Genomic DNA, 14,098 nt, shown 5'->3' with positions numbered 1-14,098 from the left:
ATATCTTTGTTTTCCAACGATCTCAGAAGACCCCTGTGAAAGGGTCATTTGACCCTCACAAAGGGTCTTGACCCACACTGCCCTGAGTGCTCTGTTTGTCTACCTATCACACATCAGAAAAGAGGAAGTCATAAGTAAGCTCTAATTGAGCCATATGATGCAAGCCAGGTACATTCTGCTCTGACTAGCTTTTTTCCTAAACCTTTGATAGTACAAAAATAACTAGCAGGTGTCAATACAGCTCAGTAGACACATGCACTTGTCTCATGACCTGACTCAGATTGCTGGCATCAACATGATGGAAGAGAACCAATTCCTGTTAAGTTATACTCTGATTTCCACATGTGTACCCCTGCAATAAAAATAATTGGCACTCACAGTGCGAATATCAAAATCTTGAAGTGACGAACTCTTTAGCCATTTCCGGAGAAAATGTTTCCTCACTGTAGGCTCTGCTTGGAAAATGGCAAGTGGAATGGCCCTAGTTAGGAAAACAAACACAAATATATCTAAACATATCTAATCATAAACAACGCAAATCCAGCTATAATTCTTATCAAATGTACATGGGATAAAGACTGTATACCCTTATATCTTGGGTATGATGTTTATAACACTGAATGATTAAGTAATAGTTTATCATATTAAAACAGGCTAGGAGCTAGGGAAGTAGCTCACTGGTAGATTATTTGCCTATCCTATGTAAGACTCAGTTCCATCCTCAGAAATATAAAACGGAACAAAGTATAAGGAGAAGGGGAAAGAGGGGAAGAGAAACACATGAATGTATAAAGAAAATATGGAATAGGCATACATACACAAAGGAGTTAACTATATTTTTATCCCATTAAGTGTTTTACTCAGTCATTAAAAAAACGAAATTACGTTCTTTACAGGAAAATAGATGGGACTGAACATTATGTTAAGAGAAATGATACAGAAAGATAAATACTGGATGGTTCTTTCAACATGCAGCATCTAGATTTAAAAAGAGGACCTTAGGGGGCTGGAGAGATGGCTCAGGGGTTAAGAGTACTGGCTGCTCTTCCAGAGGTCCTGAGTTCAATTCCCAGCAACCACATGATGGCTCACAACTATCTGTAATGAGATCTGGTGCCCTCTTTTGGCCTGCAGGACACATGCAGACAGAACACTGTAGACATAATAAGTAAATAAATCTTTTTTTTTTTTTTTTTTAAAAAAAAAGGACATTAAAGTACAAAGGAGCCTATTTGGGAAAAGGAACAACAATGGGGGATTGTGGTGGTGGTTTGTTTGAGAATGGCCCCCATACACTCCTATTTGAATACTTGGTCCCCAGTAGTAACTGTTTGGGAAGGATGAGGAGGTGTGGCTTTGAGGTTTCAAAAGACTCCCCATTCCCAGTTATCATTCTCTCTGCTCCTACTTGAGGATCAAGATGTAAGGTCTCAGCTATTCCTGTTGCCATCACTTTGCTCTGCCATCACGGACTCTAACCCTCTCAAATAGTAAGCCCAAATTAAACACTTTTTTTTTTTTTAAAGGTTGCCTTGGTCATGGTGCCTTATCAGTCACAGCTACACAAAAGTAACTAAAACAGGGACAAAAGAGGGCAATGGCAGGTTTATGATCAAAGTATGTTATATGTATGAAAATGTCACAATGAAATCACCTATTTAGTACAAATAATTGAGTAAGAAAAGGGCTGAAAGCTGGATGGCAGTGGTGGTGCACACCTTTAATCCCAGCACTTAGGAGACAGAGGCAGGCAGATCTCTGTGAGTTCAAGGCCAGCCTGGTCTACTAAGAGAGTTTCAGGACAGCCAGAGCTGTTACATAGACACTGTCTTGAAAAACAAAACAAAACAAACAAGGACTGGCAAGATGACTCAGCAAATAAAGATGTTTATTGCCAAATCAGATAACCTACGTTCAATAACCAGAACTCACACAGTAGAACTCACTCCTACTACACATGCACTGTGTAACACACATGTCCCCTCTTCTCTACATAAACAAAATATAAGAATGTGCTAGATCCTCCAGGTGTCATACTCCCAGCCACCTGGTTAAGTGCTACTCTACCTGTTCATCAACAACTGGTATCAGCATTCTTTTTAACTGAAGAATTGCTGTTAAAGTCAGCATTGCCATGATTTCTGGGAGCTTGTTTATCTTTCCAAACTGGCCACCAATTCTTCACTTGTGAATTGTCTGCCCATGGTGCTTTCTTCTGGGCTCTTTATCTAATTGATATACTGAAATCTGTTATTTTACTCTCTTTATGAGTCTGTCAAATTGGCTTTAGTTCAATTACTTCTTGTCTTGACACTGGCAATTTTTCCTTAAAAAGATATTTGCTATTTTCCTTCTCTACAGGACTCTATAGGAAGGGAGGTATCAACATTTATCAGGCTCCTGTTGCTGTGTAATAAACCACGCAACACTCAGAGGGCTGAGATGACAATTACTGATGCTGATGAATTTGTAACCTATGTGGTCTCACCTGTGGTTGGTCACTTGTGTAGATTAGTGGCCGCCTCACAAGGGGACAGTAAGTACTCTTGGTGAGTCCTCCTTATGTACATGCCCTCTCAGTTTCCTAGGTAGGAAGAGGGTAAATGTCCAACCTTGCAGTCCCCATTGACTGAGGTTGAGAAGCCTCATGTCTTGTCTACCCATTCCATTTGTCATAGAATAACAAGCTGTCTAGTTTCTAGACAACCAGATCAGAGACACCTTTCGATGAAAGAATCAGGGCTACATTAGGAAGTGCCACTGGGACACTGCAGAGGCCACACTGGTTTTCAGTTCCTCTGATGGAACCATAGATTTATCCTTCTTCTATCACTGGTTCTTAAGATTTCTGTGGGGTCACTGTGGATTTGAGGTTCTGTAATCAAGTGTGCTGAAGTCTTTCTTTACGGTGCACCAATCACAGGAGGCCATGTTTCCTGTTTAATTCAGTCTCTTAGTGGGAAATAGAAGCTGATCTAATGGAATCCCTTGCTATTGTATCTAATATGCCCTAGGAGTTAAAAGGTATTTTCTTCTCATCTTTGAAGCTAACTGAGATGTTGATGTTATTGACAGGTAAAGTAGCCTCTTGTATGACAGGGCACTACTTTACATGGGTCATCGCAGAGCTAGTCTTAGCATCAAGTTGTCTTTGCATAAGTAGCCCAGACCTTGCTCTTTCAAGATACCCATATCTATATTCATGAAAGAGAGGCTGATTCCTTTCAAACCAAAGTTCTCTAGACTCACTATTCTCTTTCCAGGGTCCCACTAGAGCCCCACAAGGCCTTCCTATGAATTGGTCTGCATCAGACTGAGGCCAATTTTTCTTTTTCTTTCTGAGTCAGGATCATACCTATAGCACTAGCTGGTTTACAATTCATTATGAGAACCCTGTCTCAAAACAAACAACCAAACAAAAAGAACTCATTATTTAGACCAGGCTGGCCTTGAACTCAGAGCTCACAGAGACCAGTCTGTCTGTGTCCCCTAAATGCTGGGATTAAAGGCATTCACTATCACTACCAGGTAGTTTTCTTTCTTTCAATACCCATGGGACCCACATTCTTCCTATGGAAGCTTTATTATGAAGATCCAGAGGCTCCACTACACCTGTGGATTTGTAAACCCAGTGGCTTAGCTTTTTTTTTTTTTTTTTTTTTTAAAGATAGAGAATGGCTATGTAGTCCAGCCCAGATTGGTCACAAACTCACTATATAGAGTCCAGGCTAACACTGAACCCTTTCTTTTAATATCCCAAATACAGGGCTTAGAAGTGTGTACCACCCCAGCTTCCCCCCAACCTCCACCTCCCAGGATGGCCTGAAACTCAAAATCAGAACTTCTGGTCTTAGCCTTTTGTGTACTGAGATTATAGGCATGTACCTATCTGTTCAACTCTTTAAGAAGACTTTTACCTCTCAGTGACAGGAGACCCCTCTGGCTTTCGGGAGATGATATAGCGACAGCTTAGTCCAGCATCCTTGACCATCTGGTCTCCCAAGAACTCAGCCAGGCGCTTTGCCGTGCTGATGGATGTAGACTTCTGCTCCCCATAATCTTCTAGCTTCCGAGACATGGAACGGTTCTCAGAAATCAGCTCAAACAATTCAGAATCAGGCATGTTAGCAGCCTAGAGAGAAACAACGGATGTCAGGAAGATAAAGGCCATATTCATTTTGGTTCTGTAGGATTTTATCTATTTCTGCCCTGAAAAGCTGAAGGCAGGCTTTGTAGTTTCCAAAGGGCAGAGTAATGTCATTAAATTTGCTGCCCTACCACCCTTGGTTAGAGTCCTAGCACTGTGTTAAAAGTTGTTTGTGGGATAGGGCCGTGGGTAAAGGTGTCAGCTGCCAAGCCTGAAAACCTGAGTTTTTAATTTATTAATTTAAAATTCATGTATAGGTGTTTTGTGTGAATGTGTATCTGTATACCACTTGTGTGCCTCACAAAGACCAGTCTGTCTCTGTCCCCTAAATGCTGGAATTAAAGGCATTCACTATCACTACCAGGTAGTTTTCTTTCTTTCAATACCCATGGGACCCACATTCTTCCTATGGAAGCTTTATTATGAAGATCCAGAGGCTCCACTACACCTGTGGATTTGTAAACCCAGTGGCTTAGCTTTTTTTTTTTTTTTTTTTTTTAAAGATAGAGAATGACTGACTATGTAGTCCAGCCCAGATTAGTCACAAACTCACTATATAGAGTCCAGGCTAACACTGAACCCTTTCTTTTAAAAGGGTTCAGAAGAGGGCGTTGGATCCCCTGAAACTGAAATTACAGACAATTGTGAGCTGCCATGTGGGTGCTAGAACTCAAGCCCTGGTCCTCTTAACCACTGAGCCACCTCACCAGCCCCTGATAACCCGAATTTGGTCCTCCAGGATCCATATGATGTAAGAAGAGAACCATCTCCTACAAGTTGTTTTCTGACTTCCATATGCATACTGTGGCACTCGAGTGTCCCCCACCCTCAAAATAAATGTAATATGAAAAAAAGGCAGATAAAACCCTACCTTTTATCTTATTCGGTTGTGCACAAATTACCAAGAAATATGTATGAGCAATAAATGCTAGAGTTTATCAAAGTGACACAGGTTCTCTAAGAGCCTAGGATGCATGCCCAATTCCTGAAAGATGTTCACTCCTGAGTGCCAGCTGGGGAGGCAGGTGGAGCCTTACCTTGCTATAAAGCACATCTAGCCAGTAGTCAGCCACCTTGGCCACAGAGCCATACACTTCTTCCAGTGTGCTGCCCTTGAGGAAGGCCTCAAACACTGAGGACTGGAATATCTTAATCAGCTGTAACTCCCCTCGGCGTTTCACCTCAAAACCTTTCAGTTCAGCCAAGGAACCGTCTTCATTAAATACAGCATATCTGAGAAACAAGGGAGGCACCGCAGAGAAATGAAGCTCAGAGTGCTGGGTGCTTTCTGTCTTCCCTTTGCCTTTCTTCTTCATTGCCTGACCCTCTTGTCATCTTTGAGGAAGTAAGCAGAACCCTTAGGCTGATGCTTTAGCAAACCAGAATGCATTAAAGGGCCACTGCTCACAGAACCAGAATAGACCAGGGTGTAAAGAAGACTGGCACATCAGCATCTAGTTTGTTTTTTGTTGTCCCCCCCCACCCCCAGCTGAGTAGATAAAATAAATAACAAACAAACAAAAACCCTAACCACTTTGTTCTCATTGTGGCTCCAATTTCATTTTTTCTATGTCCTTAAGTCTTGCCTATCTACTTCATTTCCTTTTCAAAATATAAGGCTCTGAGATTCCTACCTCTTCTTCAGTTTCTTGCCTTCTTCCTTAGAGGCTGGAAGTATCATAGCAAGGTATGGTCCATCAACTTCAAAAAAGATGCTGTTCTCAGAGCGGGTGACATAGGTGAGTGAGGAAGGCTCTGTCAGTTCCTGGTATTGGTGGTTGGTGAAGCCTTCCTAAAAACCAACAAGAAAGGCAACCTCATTTCTAAGGGCTCATACTCGGAAAACACCTCCTCTCCTCGGGGAGTGGGTAGGCCAGCAAAAAAGCTCTACCACACAATGGATACAACTGGTACCAGAAAAGCAGAAGATTTTGACACACACAGCAACACAACAAGTCTCAAGTATAATTTACAAGGTCTGGGTTGCATGTTATGTTATCATATATATGACCTTCAGGGAAAGGCAAAAAGACAGCATAAAAACACAATGAGAGCTGCTGCCATTGTTTCAGTAGGGAAGAGAGGCTCCTTGAAGAAATGCTTAGCTCCAGGGCTAAGACAGGAAAAAACAAGTAAGGCTGGAGTATCTTACAGTACCAAGTAAGAAAATACTCCAAACACAAGATCCAAAAAAGGAAACAGTGTAGTGTCCTTGTGGCCAGCCAGGAACAAATTGAGCAAGAAAAGACAATGAAGACCCTACTAGATTATTATCCTAAGTATAAAAGATGCCATGAATCCACACTGTTGTAAATCAGTCAGTGAACAAGCAGTAACAACTATCCCATTATAGAATTCCAATGATCAAGCAGAAGAAATGGGATAAACAGCAAACTGCCATGAAGAAACACTAGTACAGGAAACATCATGATAGTGGTACAGGTGACAATACTGATACCTGCAAAAGTCAGGAGTTGTGAAGTTTAAGGAGCATTTAAAAACATGCCTTCATGGTATTTGTTAATTACTGTGGTGGCTCTAACATAGGCCCAAGATGCCCTTTGATGCTCATTCCTTCAGGGCAGGCAATGATCCCTGAGTGTGATTACTAAGCAAAGAAAAGCATGTCAACAGGGAGTTGGGGGGGACCTCCTTGTAGAGACATAGGCTGATGTGGACAACTTGGTGATGGAGTCAATGTCCCCAAAGATGAGGAAATGATGATCGGGAAACCCAAATAACAGCCTTACAATAAGAACTCCAAAGTGACAGCAGAAAACAAGACTCCAGACTGGCAAAGATCAAGACACTGTCTAGGTTAAAGAGGACACAGTGTGAGCACCTGGAAACTGGGGACTCCAAATAGTATTTATTTAGTTACAGGGTATACCAACATACATTTCTTCATTTTGATGACTGTGTATTTTAGGCAGATGTTAACATTAGGGGAAGCAGCCTGAAAGGCATAAAAAAGTTCTCTGCACTATTGGTGTGTGTTACATGTATGTGTGCATGTGGAGGCCAGGCTGACATTGGATGTCTGCCTCAATTGTTCCCCACTTTATTTTCTTTTGGATTTTAGAGTTAGGTTTCTTTGTTTAGCCCTGGTTGTACTGTAGACCAAGCTGTCTTAGAACTCACAGAGATCTGCCTGCCTCTGTCTCCCAAGTGCTGGGATTAAAGGTGTGCACCACCATTGCCAAGCTTGCCCCATTTTTTTTTTAAAAACAGGGTCTCCCATTGAACCCAGAGCTCATCAATTTGATTAGGCTTGCTGGCCAATGAGCCCCAGGCACTCACCTTTCCTTGTGTCCCTGAGCTAGCATGGAGACTAAGTATGTGCTGACATGCTCAGCTTTTACAATGGTGCTAGGGATCCCAACTCAGGTCCTCGTGTTTGTGTGAAAAGCGCTTTACTGAGTCATATCCCCACCCTTCTTTGGTACTATCTTTCAGACTTTTGTATAAGTTTAAAATTGTTTTAAAATAAAAGAGCAATAGTATAGCAGTATAGTTCTGTGAAAGTGAAAGAAACTTCTTTGCAACCTGAATCTAACAGTCTGACCATGACAGCTGAGGAAATTAAGAAAAAGAGCATCATAGATGGGTGGTTTTTGTAATGGGCCCAAAGACATTACCAATTGAGAGCTTTCCAAATATCCACACTGGGAATAGGCCAGAGGTTAGAATATGTGCTTTTTTTGTTGTTGTTGTAGACCCACTCACCTTGACCATGATGTTCAACATGGCACCAGGATAGGAGATGGTCAGTTTGGGTTTCTTCACATTGGTTGTCTTGATGACAAAATTTTCAGGAAAGCTATTGGGTAGGACACACCATATTCCATCTGTGTCCAGTTCTAAGGGCCTCCTTCAAAGAAAGGAGTAAAGTTCATGGATACAGGTTCATGGTCCCAAGTTCTTAGAAGCCAGTTCTGTCTTCCCAGTCTTTACTATTTCCTATTACTATCCCTCCCATGCCCCTGTGGTGCAAGCCCTGCAGCCAACCCCAGGCCACACTCACCCAATCTGCTCAATCAGCTCTCTTGCCTGGGTGATGATGTTGGCTCCAGTAAAGCAGACAATACCAGCCATCTCCATGGAGTACCATCGAGCCCTGGAAAGGACAGCCAAAAGTCTATGGTGAGCAGGACTGATGGGAAGCTCCCTCCTCAGGGAATCAGAAGAGAGAAGGGATTCCCCAGGAGAGATGATAGAAGCAGTCAAACATATTTGAAGCAGGACAGAACAAAGGTGGAATTTGGCTTTATCCTGGGGGTACTTCTATCCTTAATTTAGGGTGGCCAGTATGGCTCAAGAAAGTTCTGGAAGGGTTAACACGCCGACATATCAGTTCACAATTTCAGAGTCAGTAGGACTATCAATCCCGCTTTACTCCTATGCCATTTTCATTCTTGTCGTAGCTTTCCCCAAATCCTACCCTCACCTACCTTCCCTCTTAGAAACTCTAAGCTCATATCTGGACAGCTGTCCTCAGCTTCGTGCCAGCTCACCCTACCTATCACCTCATTCTCTTGGCTTAGATCTCTTCTCTGTTCTTGCTTTATTCTGACCCAGCAGCATTTAGCACATCTACTCTCATTAAAAACCAACAAACAGGGAGCTGGCTCAGCAGTTAAGAGTACTGGCTACTTTTCCAGACAACCTGGGTTCAATTACTAGTGCCCACTCCAGCTCTAAGGGATCTGATACCTTCATACAGACATTCATGCAAGCAAAAAAACCCTCCAAAACAAAACAAAAAACAAAAACCCTCCAAAACAAAACAAAAAACCAAAACAAAACCACTAATAACAAATGCACATAAAATAAGAATAAATAAATCATTAAAAATGTTTAAAAAATTAACAATGACAACAAATAAGCTGGGTGATGGCAGCAGCGGCACATGTCTTTAATTCCAATACATGGAATTGTATTGGTGAGGCAGGCAGATCTCTGTGAGTTCCAGGTCAGCCTGGTTTACAGAGATAGTTTTAGGACAGCCAGGGCTACACAGAGAAATCCTGACTCAAACCCCACAACCCACAAAAAACACCCCTCAAAACCAAACAGGGCTGGTAAAATGGATCAGTGGGTAGATGCACTTGTTACCAAGCTCGATGACCTAAGTTTGAAATGATGTACCTACATGGTAGAAGGAGAGAACTGACTCTCCAAAGTTGTCCACTGACCTTTACATCAACACTGTAGTATGTGCATGTCCACACCCATACCCAACACAATCAGATATGACCTAAATCAACTCCAGTCAGTTCTCTTTCCTTTTCTACAGAGCTACAGGTTAACAGCACTCTTTTCTTCTATGTTCCTGAACGTTCATCCTATTGGTTTGTTTCCCCAGAGGCCCCAACTTGCTTTGTCCAAGGACCAGAGTCCAGGCCCTATGGGCCATAACACCCAGACCATTCTCTCTTCCAAGAACAGTCTCTACGTTGGCTGCGAGATCTCAGCCCATTAGTCAAGTTCTACACCCTTCATTGGTCATTCCTCTGCCCACTCTTTAAATACTGTGATACTATTAAACAACTACCTAAAAGCCCTTTCCACTCCAGCGATGATACAGTGACATAAAAATGTCAATAAACAAATCTTATCTCCAGCCTACTATACTTAAATCAAGGTATCCAGTAGCAAGCCAACACCCAGACCTTTGAACCAATGTAGACCCCACTCCCATGGACCCAGCCCCAACTAAGCCTGGGTCACCAACATTTTGTGAGCTGAAGAGCATTCCCATTAACACACATTCATTACTAGCTCCATTGATATCTAAAGACACCCCCAACTTCATGCTTTTTGGCCATCACATTTTGCTCATCCCCTCCCTGTTCATTTACTGCATGTGTCCATACCCTTTGCGCATGACATAGCCATAGAAGGAGTTCAGGATGCACTTGTGGGCCAGCTGCAGTGAATCGTAAAGGATCTCCATGTTCTTGCAGCGCTTCACCTCCGATGCATCACCCACCTCTACAGCTGCTGAGAGCTTCTTCTTCCATACCTGGAAGAAAACTGGGTAGCCTAAGTACCTTACAGCTTTTGTTGTTGTTGTTTCCCCACATGATGCTCACAACCATCTATAACTATAGTTCTAGGGAATCTGATGCCCTCTTCTGACCTTCATGGGCATCAGGTATACATATATACACACATGCAAGCAAAACATTCAAACATATAAAATTAAAGAACTACTTTCAAATCCATAGAGAACTTGAGAAAAGACAAAGACCACTCCCTCTTTAGACTGGCCACCTGCTAATACCTTAGCACATCTCCTTTATTCCATGTGCTATCTGTCCCCATAAAGAAAATACTTCTACTCTACCATGTCTTCCATCAAGATGTCATCATGATCTAAAAACAAAGCCAGTGGGGCAGTGGTAGCACGTGCCTATAATCCCAGGGAGAGCTCTGTGAGTTCAAGGACAGCCTGGTCCACAGAATGAGTTCTAAGACAGCCAGGGCTAAACAGAGAAACCTTGTCTTGAATAACAGAGAAAGACAAAGAGGAGGGAGGGGAAATGGGGAAGGAGAGAGAGAGGGAGAGATGGGGAGAAGGGGAGAGAGAAGTGAGAGAGGAAAAACCTTCATTCCCCTTATTCCTCTAAATTAGAGGGTTAAATCTAGTGTATGTGGTGGTCTTAGAGTCATTAAGGACTACTTATCTGTTGTGCTGGGAAAGCAGTCAACTCATGTTTGAATCTAGTTCGGTCAGACTTTATCAGCACAGCCCATGTCTTTTGCAGGTGTGGCTCTACATAATTACTTCTGAAACAATTGATCAGATGGTTTCAAGGACTTAGGCCATGACAATCTCTATTCTTTCTGGCCATCAATTCTTTATGTTTATAGATAACTGCACTTTTTATCCACACGAATATGGCACCTCACAGGATCCCCACATACTACAGCTGAAGACCAAGGTGTTTTCGCAGAGCCAGACAAAGACCCTCTCACTTCAGAAACCATTCTATTTTGACCCACCTTGTGTAGCCCTTTGAACTCATAGCGCCTGTCTCGGAAGGCACGAACTGTGTCCACATAAAATGAGTTTTCCCGCTGGCAGATGGTTGTCAGACGTTCTTCTACCTTGGTCATATGGATCTTCTTATAGGCTTTCCGGCAATAATCTAAGATAATTCAGAGTGTTGGAAAGGTAGCTGAGACCTTCCAGATAACAAAAGAGCAAGCTGGGACACAGGGATGCTAAAGATCTCACTTTCCCAAGGAACAAATGAACAGAAAACCCCGACACTGCTAATTATCATTGTAAAAGAAAATAATATATATATATAATATATGCTAATATATTATATATATATATATGCTAATTGAAACTCAAATATGTGATATCCAAGGTGTTTCGGTGAGTGCTCACCTGTGCATGCAAATTTGATTTCATCTTTAGTAAGTAGTAAAGTTATATGCTTGCCAAAAAAAAAATAAGTGTCATACTGGAAGACAAATGTCACACAATTTCAATTTTATGTGTAACCTAGAAATGATGAACTTATGGGAACAGAGAGCAGAATTGTGGCTATTAGGCTTCAATGTGGGACTTTTAACAATGGGGAAACAATTGGCTTAAGGATATAAAACTGCAGTTGGACAAGAGGCATGGACTCTCTGAAGTCTTGAGGTCTACTGAGAGCATGATAAATATGGTTGATAACAATATGCTATATTTTAAAAGTTGTGAGATAGTATACTTTAAATGTTCTCAAAACAAAAATGATAAATATGTGTGATTTAACATGTTAATTGGTTTAATTTAGCCATGCCATTGTGAACATACTGTATTCTGTATCATAATTGTGCATGACTTTATTTATGAACTAAATAAATGAATGAGAAGAAAAAAAAAAGAAAAAGAATCCCTGAGTACTGACAACTTGATACCAAAACTGTGGCAAGGGTTACTTCCTGAGCATTTGTAAAGCAGAAAAAAAGAAAGGACCCCCCCCCACACACACACAGAAAGAATATAATTTTAATCTAAAATCCTACTGCCCTGGAGCTGCAGTGTGCCCATACCTCTGATCAAAGGAGCCACTGTTTGTCAAGCTGTGGCCTTGCCATGTGCTCACCTGCCAGTCTCTGCTTCTCATATTTAGCCTGTTCCTCACGGGACAGTTCGTGAAAAGCCCGTGCTGGCCCCTCTGGGAATAAAGGAGGAAACTTCTCTGACTCTAGCTGATGCTGGATTCTATGGTATTCACTGCGACTTGCTGGCACTGTAAAGGAAGTGACGGACAGATTCCAAGATCAGAATCTAGGTCTGTTCTGCCCTGTTGAGCACCCTTTGGGGCCTGACACTCACTGAATTCTCCTCTCCATTGCCAGGCCATCTTCCTCTGACAGTCTGCTCCAGGCTTATTGAAGTCACAGGCAGCACAGGTGGCCTCATCCACTATGGCAGAGGGCTATAACAGGAGGGGTGGGTCAGAAAACAACTTGGGTCTGCAAAGATAGATAATTATAATCTGGGAAGTTGAGATCTCACCTGCAGGCGGTTAGTAAGAATTATGTTGGGATACATGGCTCCTACATCTAGATGGTAGATAAGAGGACATTCAATTCTGTTAGGAACATCTTTTAGGGAGGTGAGCTTGGTCTTAATCTCATCACATACCTACAAAGATGGGAAAAACAAAGGAATATTGGTGGTGGCACATGCCTTTAATCCCAGCACTTGTGGGGCAAAGGCAGGCAGATCTGGAGGCCAGCCTGGTGGTCTACAGAGTGAGTTCCAGAATAGCCAGGACTACACAGAGAAACCCTGTGTTGAAAAACAAAACAAAACAAAACACACACACAAAGAGAGAGAGAGAGAGAAAAAAATAGAGAACCAGGTACAATAAAAAATAATGAAGATAAAATAGCTAGAATGGCAGATCCCAGAAGCAGTATGACACAACCACATCAAGAGCCTGAGAAGCTTTGGGCATGTAAGAAAGAGCAGATCCAAATACAGGCCAATTCATTGCCTCCTAGATGGCTACCTCTTGAAAGTTGGTGACTTGCTCCACAGGCACCTTCTCTTCTTCTTCAATGGCATGGCGCATAGTTTTCTCAACTCGTTGCAGCAGGAAATCAAAGGCTGCAGGATTCTAGTATAAGACAGGAACGGGCACAGGTCAGGTCAGATAGATCTTTTTTTCTTTCTTTCTTTCTTTCTTTCTTTCTTTCTTTCTTTCTTTCTTTCTTTCTTTCTTTTTCTTTTGGTTTTTCGAGACAGGGTTTCTCTGTGTAGCTTTGGAGCTATCCTGGCACTCGCTCTGGAGACCAGGCTGGCCTCGAACTCACAGAGATCCGCCTGCTTCTGCCTCCCGAGTGCTGGGATTAAAGGCGTGCGCCACCAACGCCCAGCCAGCTAGATCTTTAAATCTGCCTCCAGTGTGATACATGGCAGGATGTGCCAGAGAATGCTCTGCAAGTGTACTGTGTCTTAGGAAGCCCTGAACATAAGCTCATCTTATGTAAGAGGGTATGGGAGTGGTACCGAGCCAGAGAAACCACCTGACAGAAGTGGCATACAGTAGAGATGAAGACAAAGACTGTTTCAAGCCATGGCATCTTGGGTTTCACAACAGCACAAGAATGGGAAAAAGCAGAACCCCAGAAGACCTAAGAAGGAGGCATACCATCCTAAACCGGCATGGGATATCACTTCGGAAGACACCAGACTCTAGTGCCTCCACATGTCCCCCGACGTAGGTCTCAGCATCCAGCACATGGCCATCATCTGTCAGCTTGTTGAATTCCTGCTCTTGCTTATTGGGGAAGATAATGTTGGCGTGGAAAGCTTGCACCATCAACAAGGCTTCACATAGTGTTCCAGAGCCTTTCCGCAGCACCTGCAGAGAAGATGCTGCATCTAGCTACTCCAAATCTCTGTCAAAAGCCCTGACTTCTAGGCAAAGTCCA

The 14,098-nt window shown here is 42.5% G+C and overlaps 1 protein-coding gene across 1 annotated transcript in view; it reads right to left on the bottom strand.

Annotated features, from left to right (window-relative positions):
* Positions 1-14,098, bottom strand: part of Pole (DNA polymerase epsilon, catalytic subunit) — a 51,553-nt gene that overhangs the window by 24,361 nt on the left and 13,094 nt on the right. Inside the window, exons 15-27 of the mRNA XM_027415865.2 lie at positions 13,816-14,028; positions 13,174-13,281; positions 12,675-12,803; positions 12,492-12,594; positions 12,259-12,405; positions 11,156-11,301; positions 10,024-10,172; positions 8,172-8,264; positions 7,874-8,018; positions 5,782-5,939; positions 5,185-5,380; positions 3,918-4,132; positions 379-481 (exon numbers count right to left, since the gene is read on the bottom strand). Coding sequence (XP_027271666.1) covers positions 379-481; positions 3,918-4,132; positions 5,185-5,380; positions 5,782-5,939; positions 7,874-8,018; positions 8,172-8,264; positions 10,024-10,172; positions 11,156-11,301; positions 12,259-12,405; positions 12,492-12,594; positions 12,675-12,803; positions 13,174-13,281; positions 13,816-14,028 — 1,905 coding nt within the window. The remainder of the gene's footprint in view (positions 1-378; positions 482-3,917; positions 4,133-5,184; positions 5,381-5,781; positions 5,940-7,873; positions 8,019-8,171; positions 8,265-10,023; positions 10,173-11,155; positions 11,302-12,258; positions 12,406-12,491; positions 12,595-12,674; positions 12,804-13,173; positions 13,282-13,815; positions 14,029-14,098) is intronic.

Source organism: Cricetulus griseus, chromosome 4 (assembly GCF_003668045.3).
Source record: "Cricetulus griseus strain 17A/GY chromosome 4, alternate assembly CriGri-PICRH-1.0, whole genome shotgun sequence".
NCBI classification, from domain to species: Eukaryota; Metazoa; Chordata; class Mammalia; order Rodentia; family Cricetidae; genus Cricetulus; species Cricetulus griseus.
Note: the sequence above shows the minus strand (reverse complement) of the source record. Positions and strands in the feature narration are given on the sequence as shown.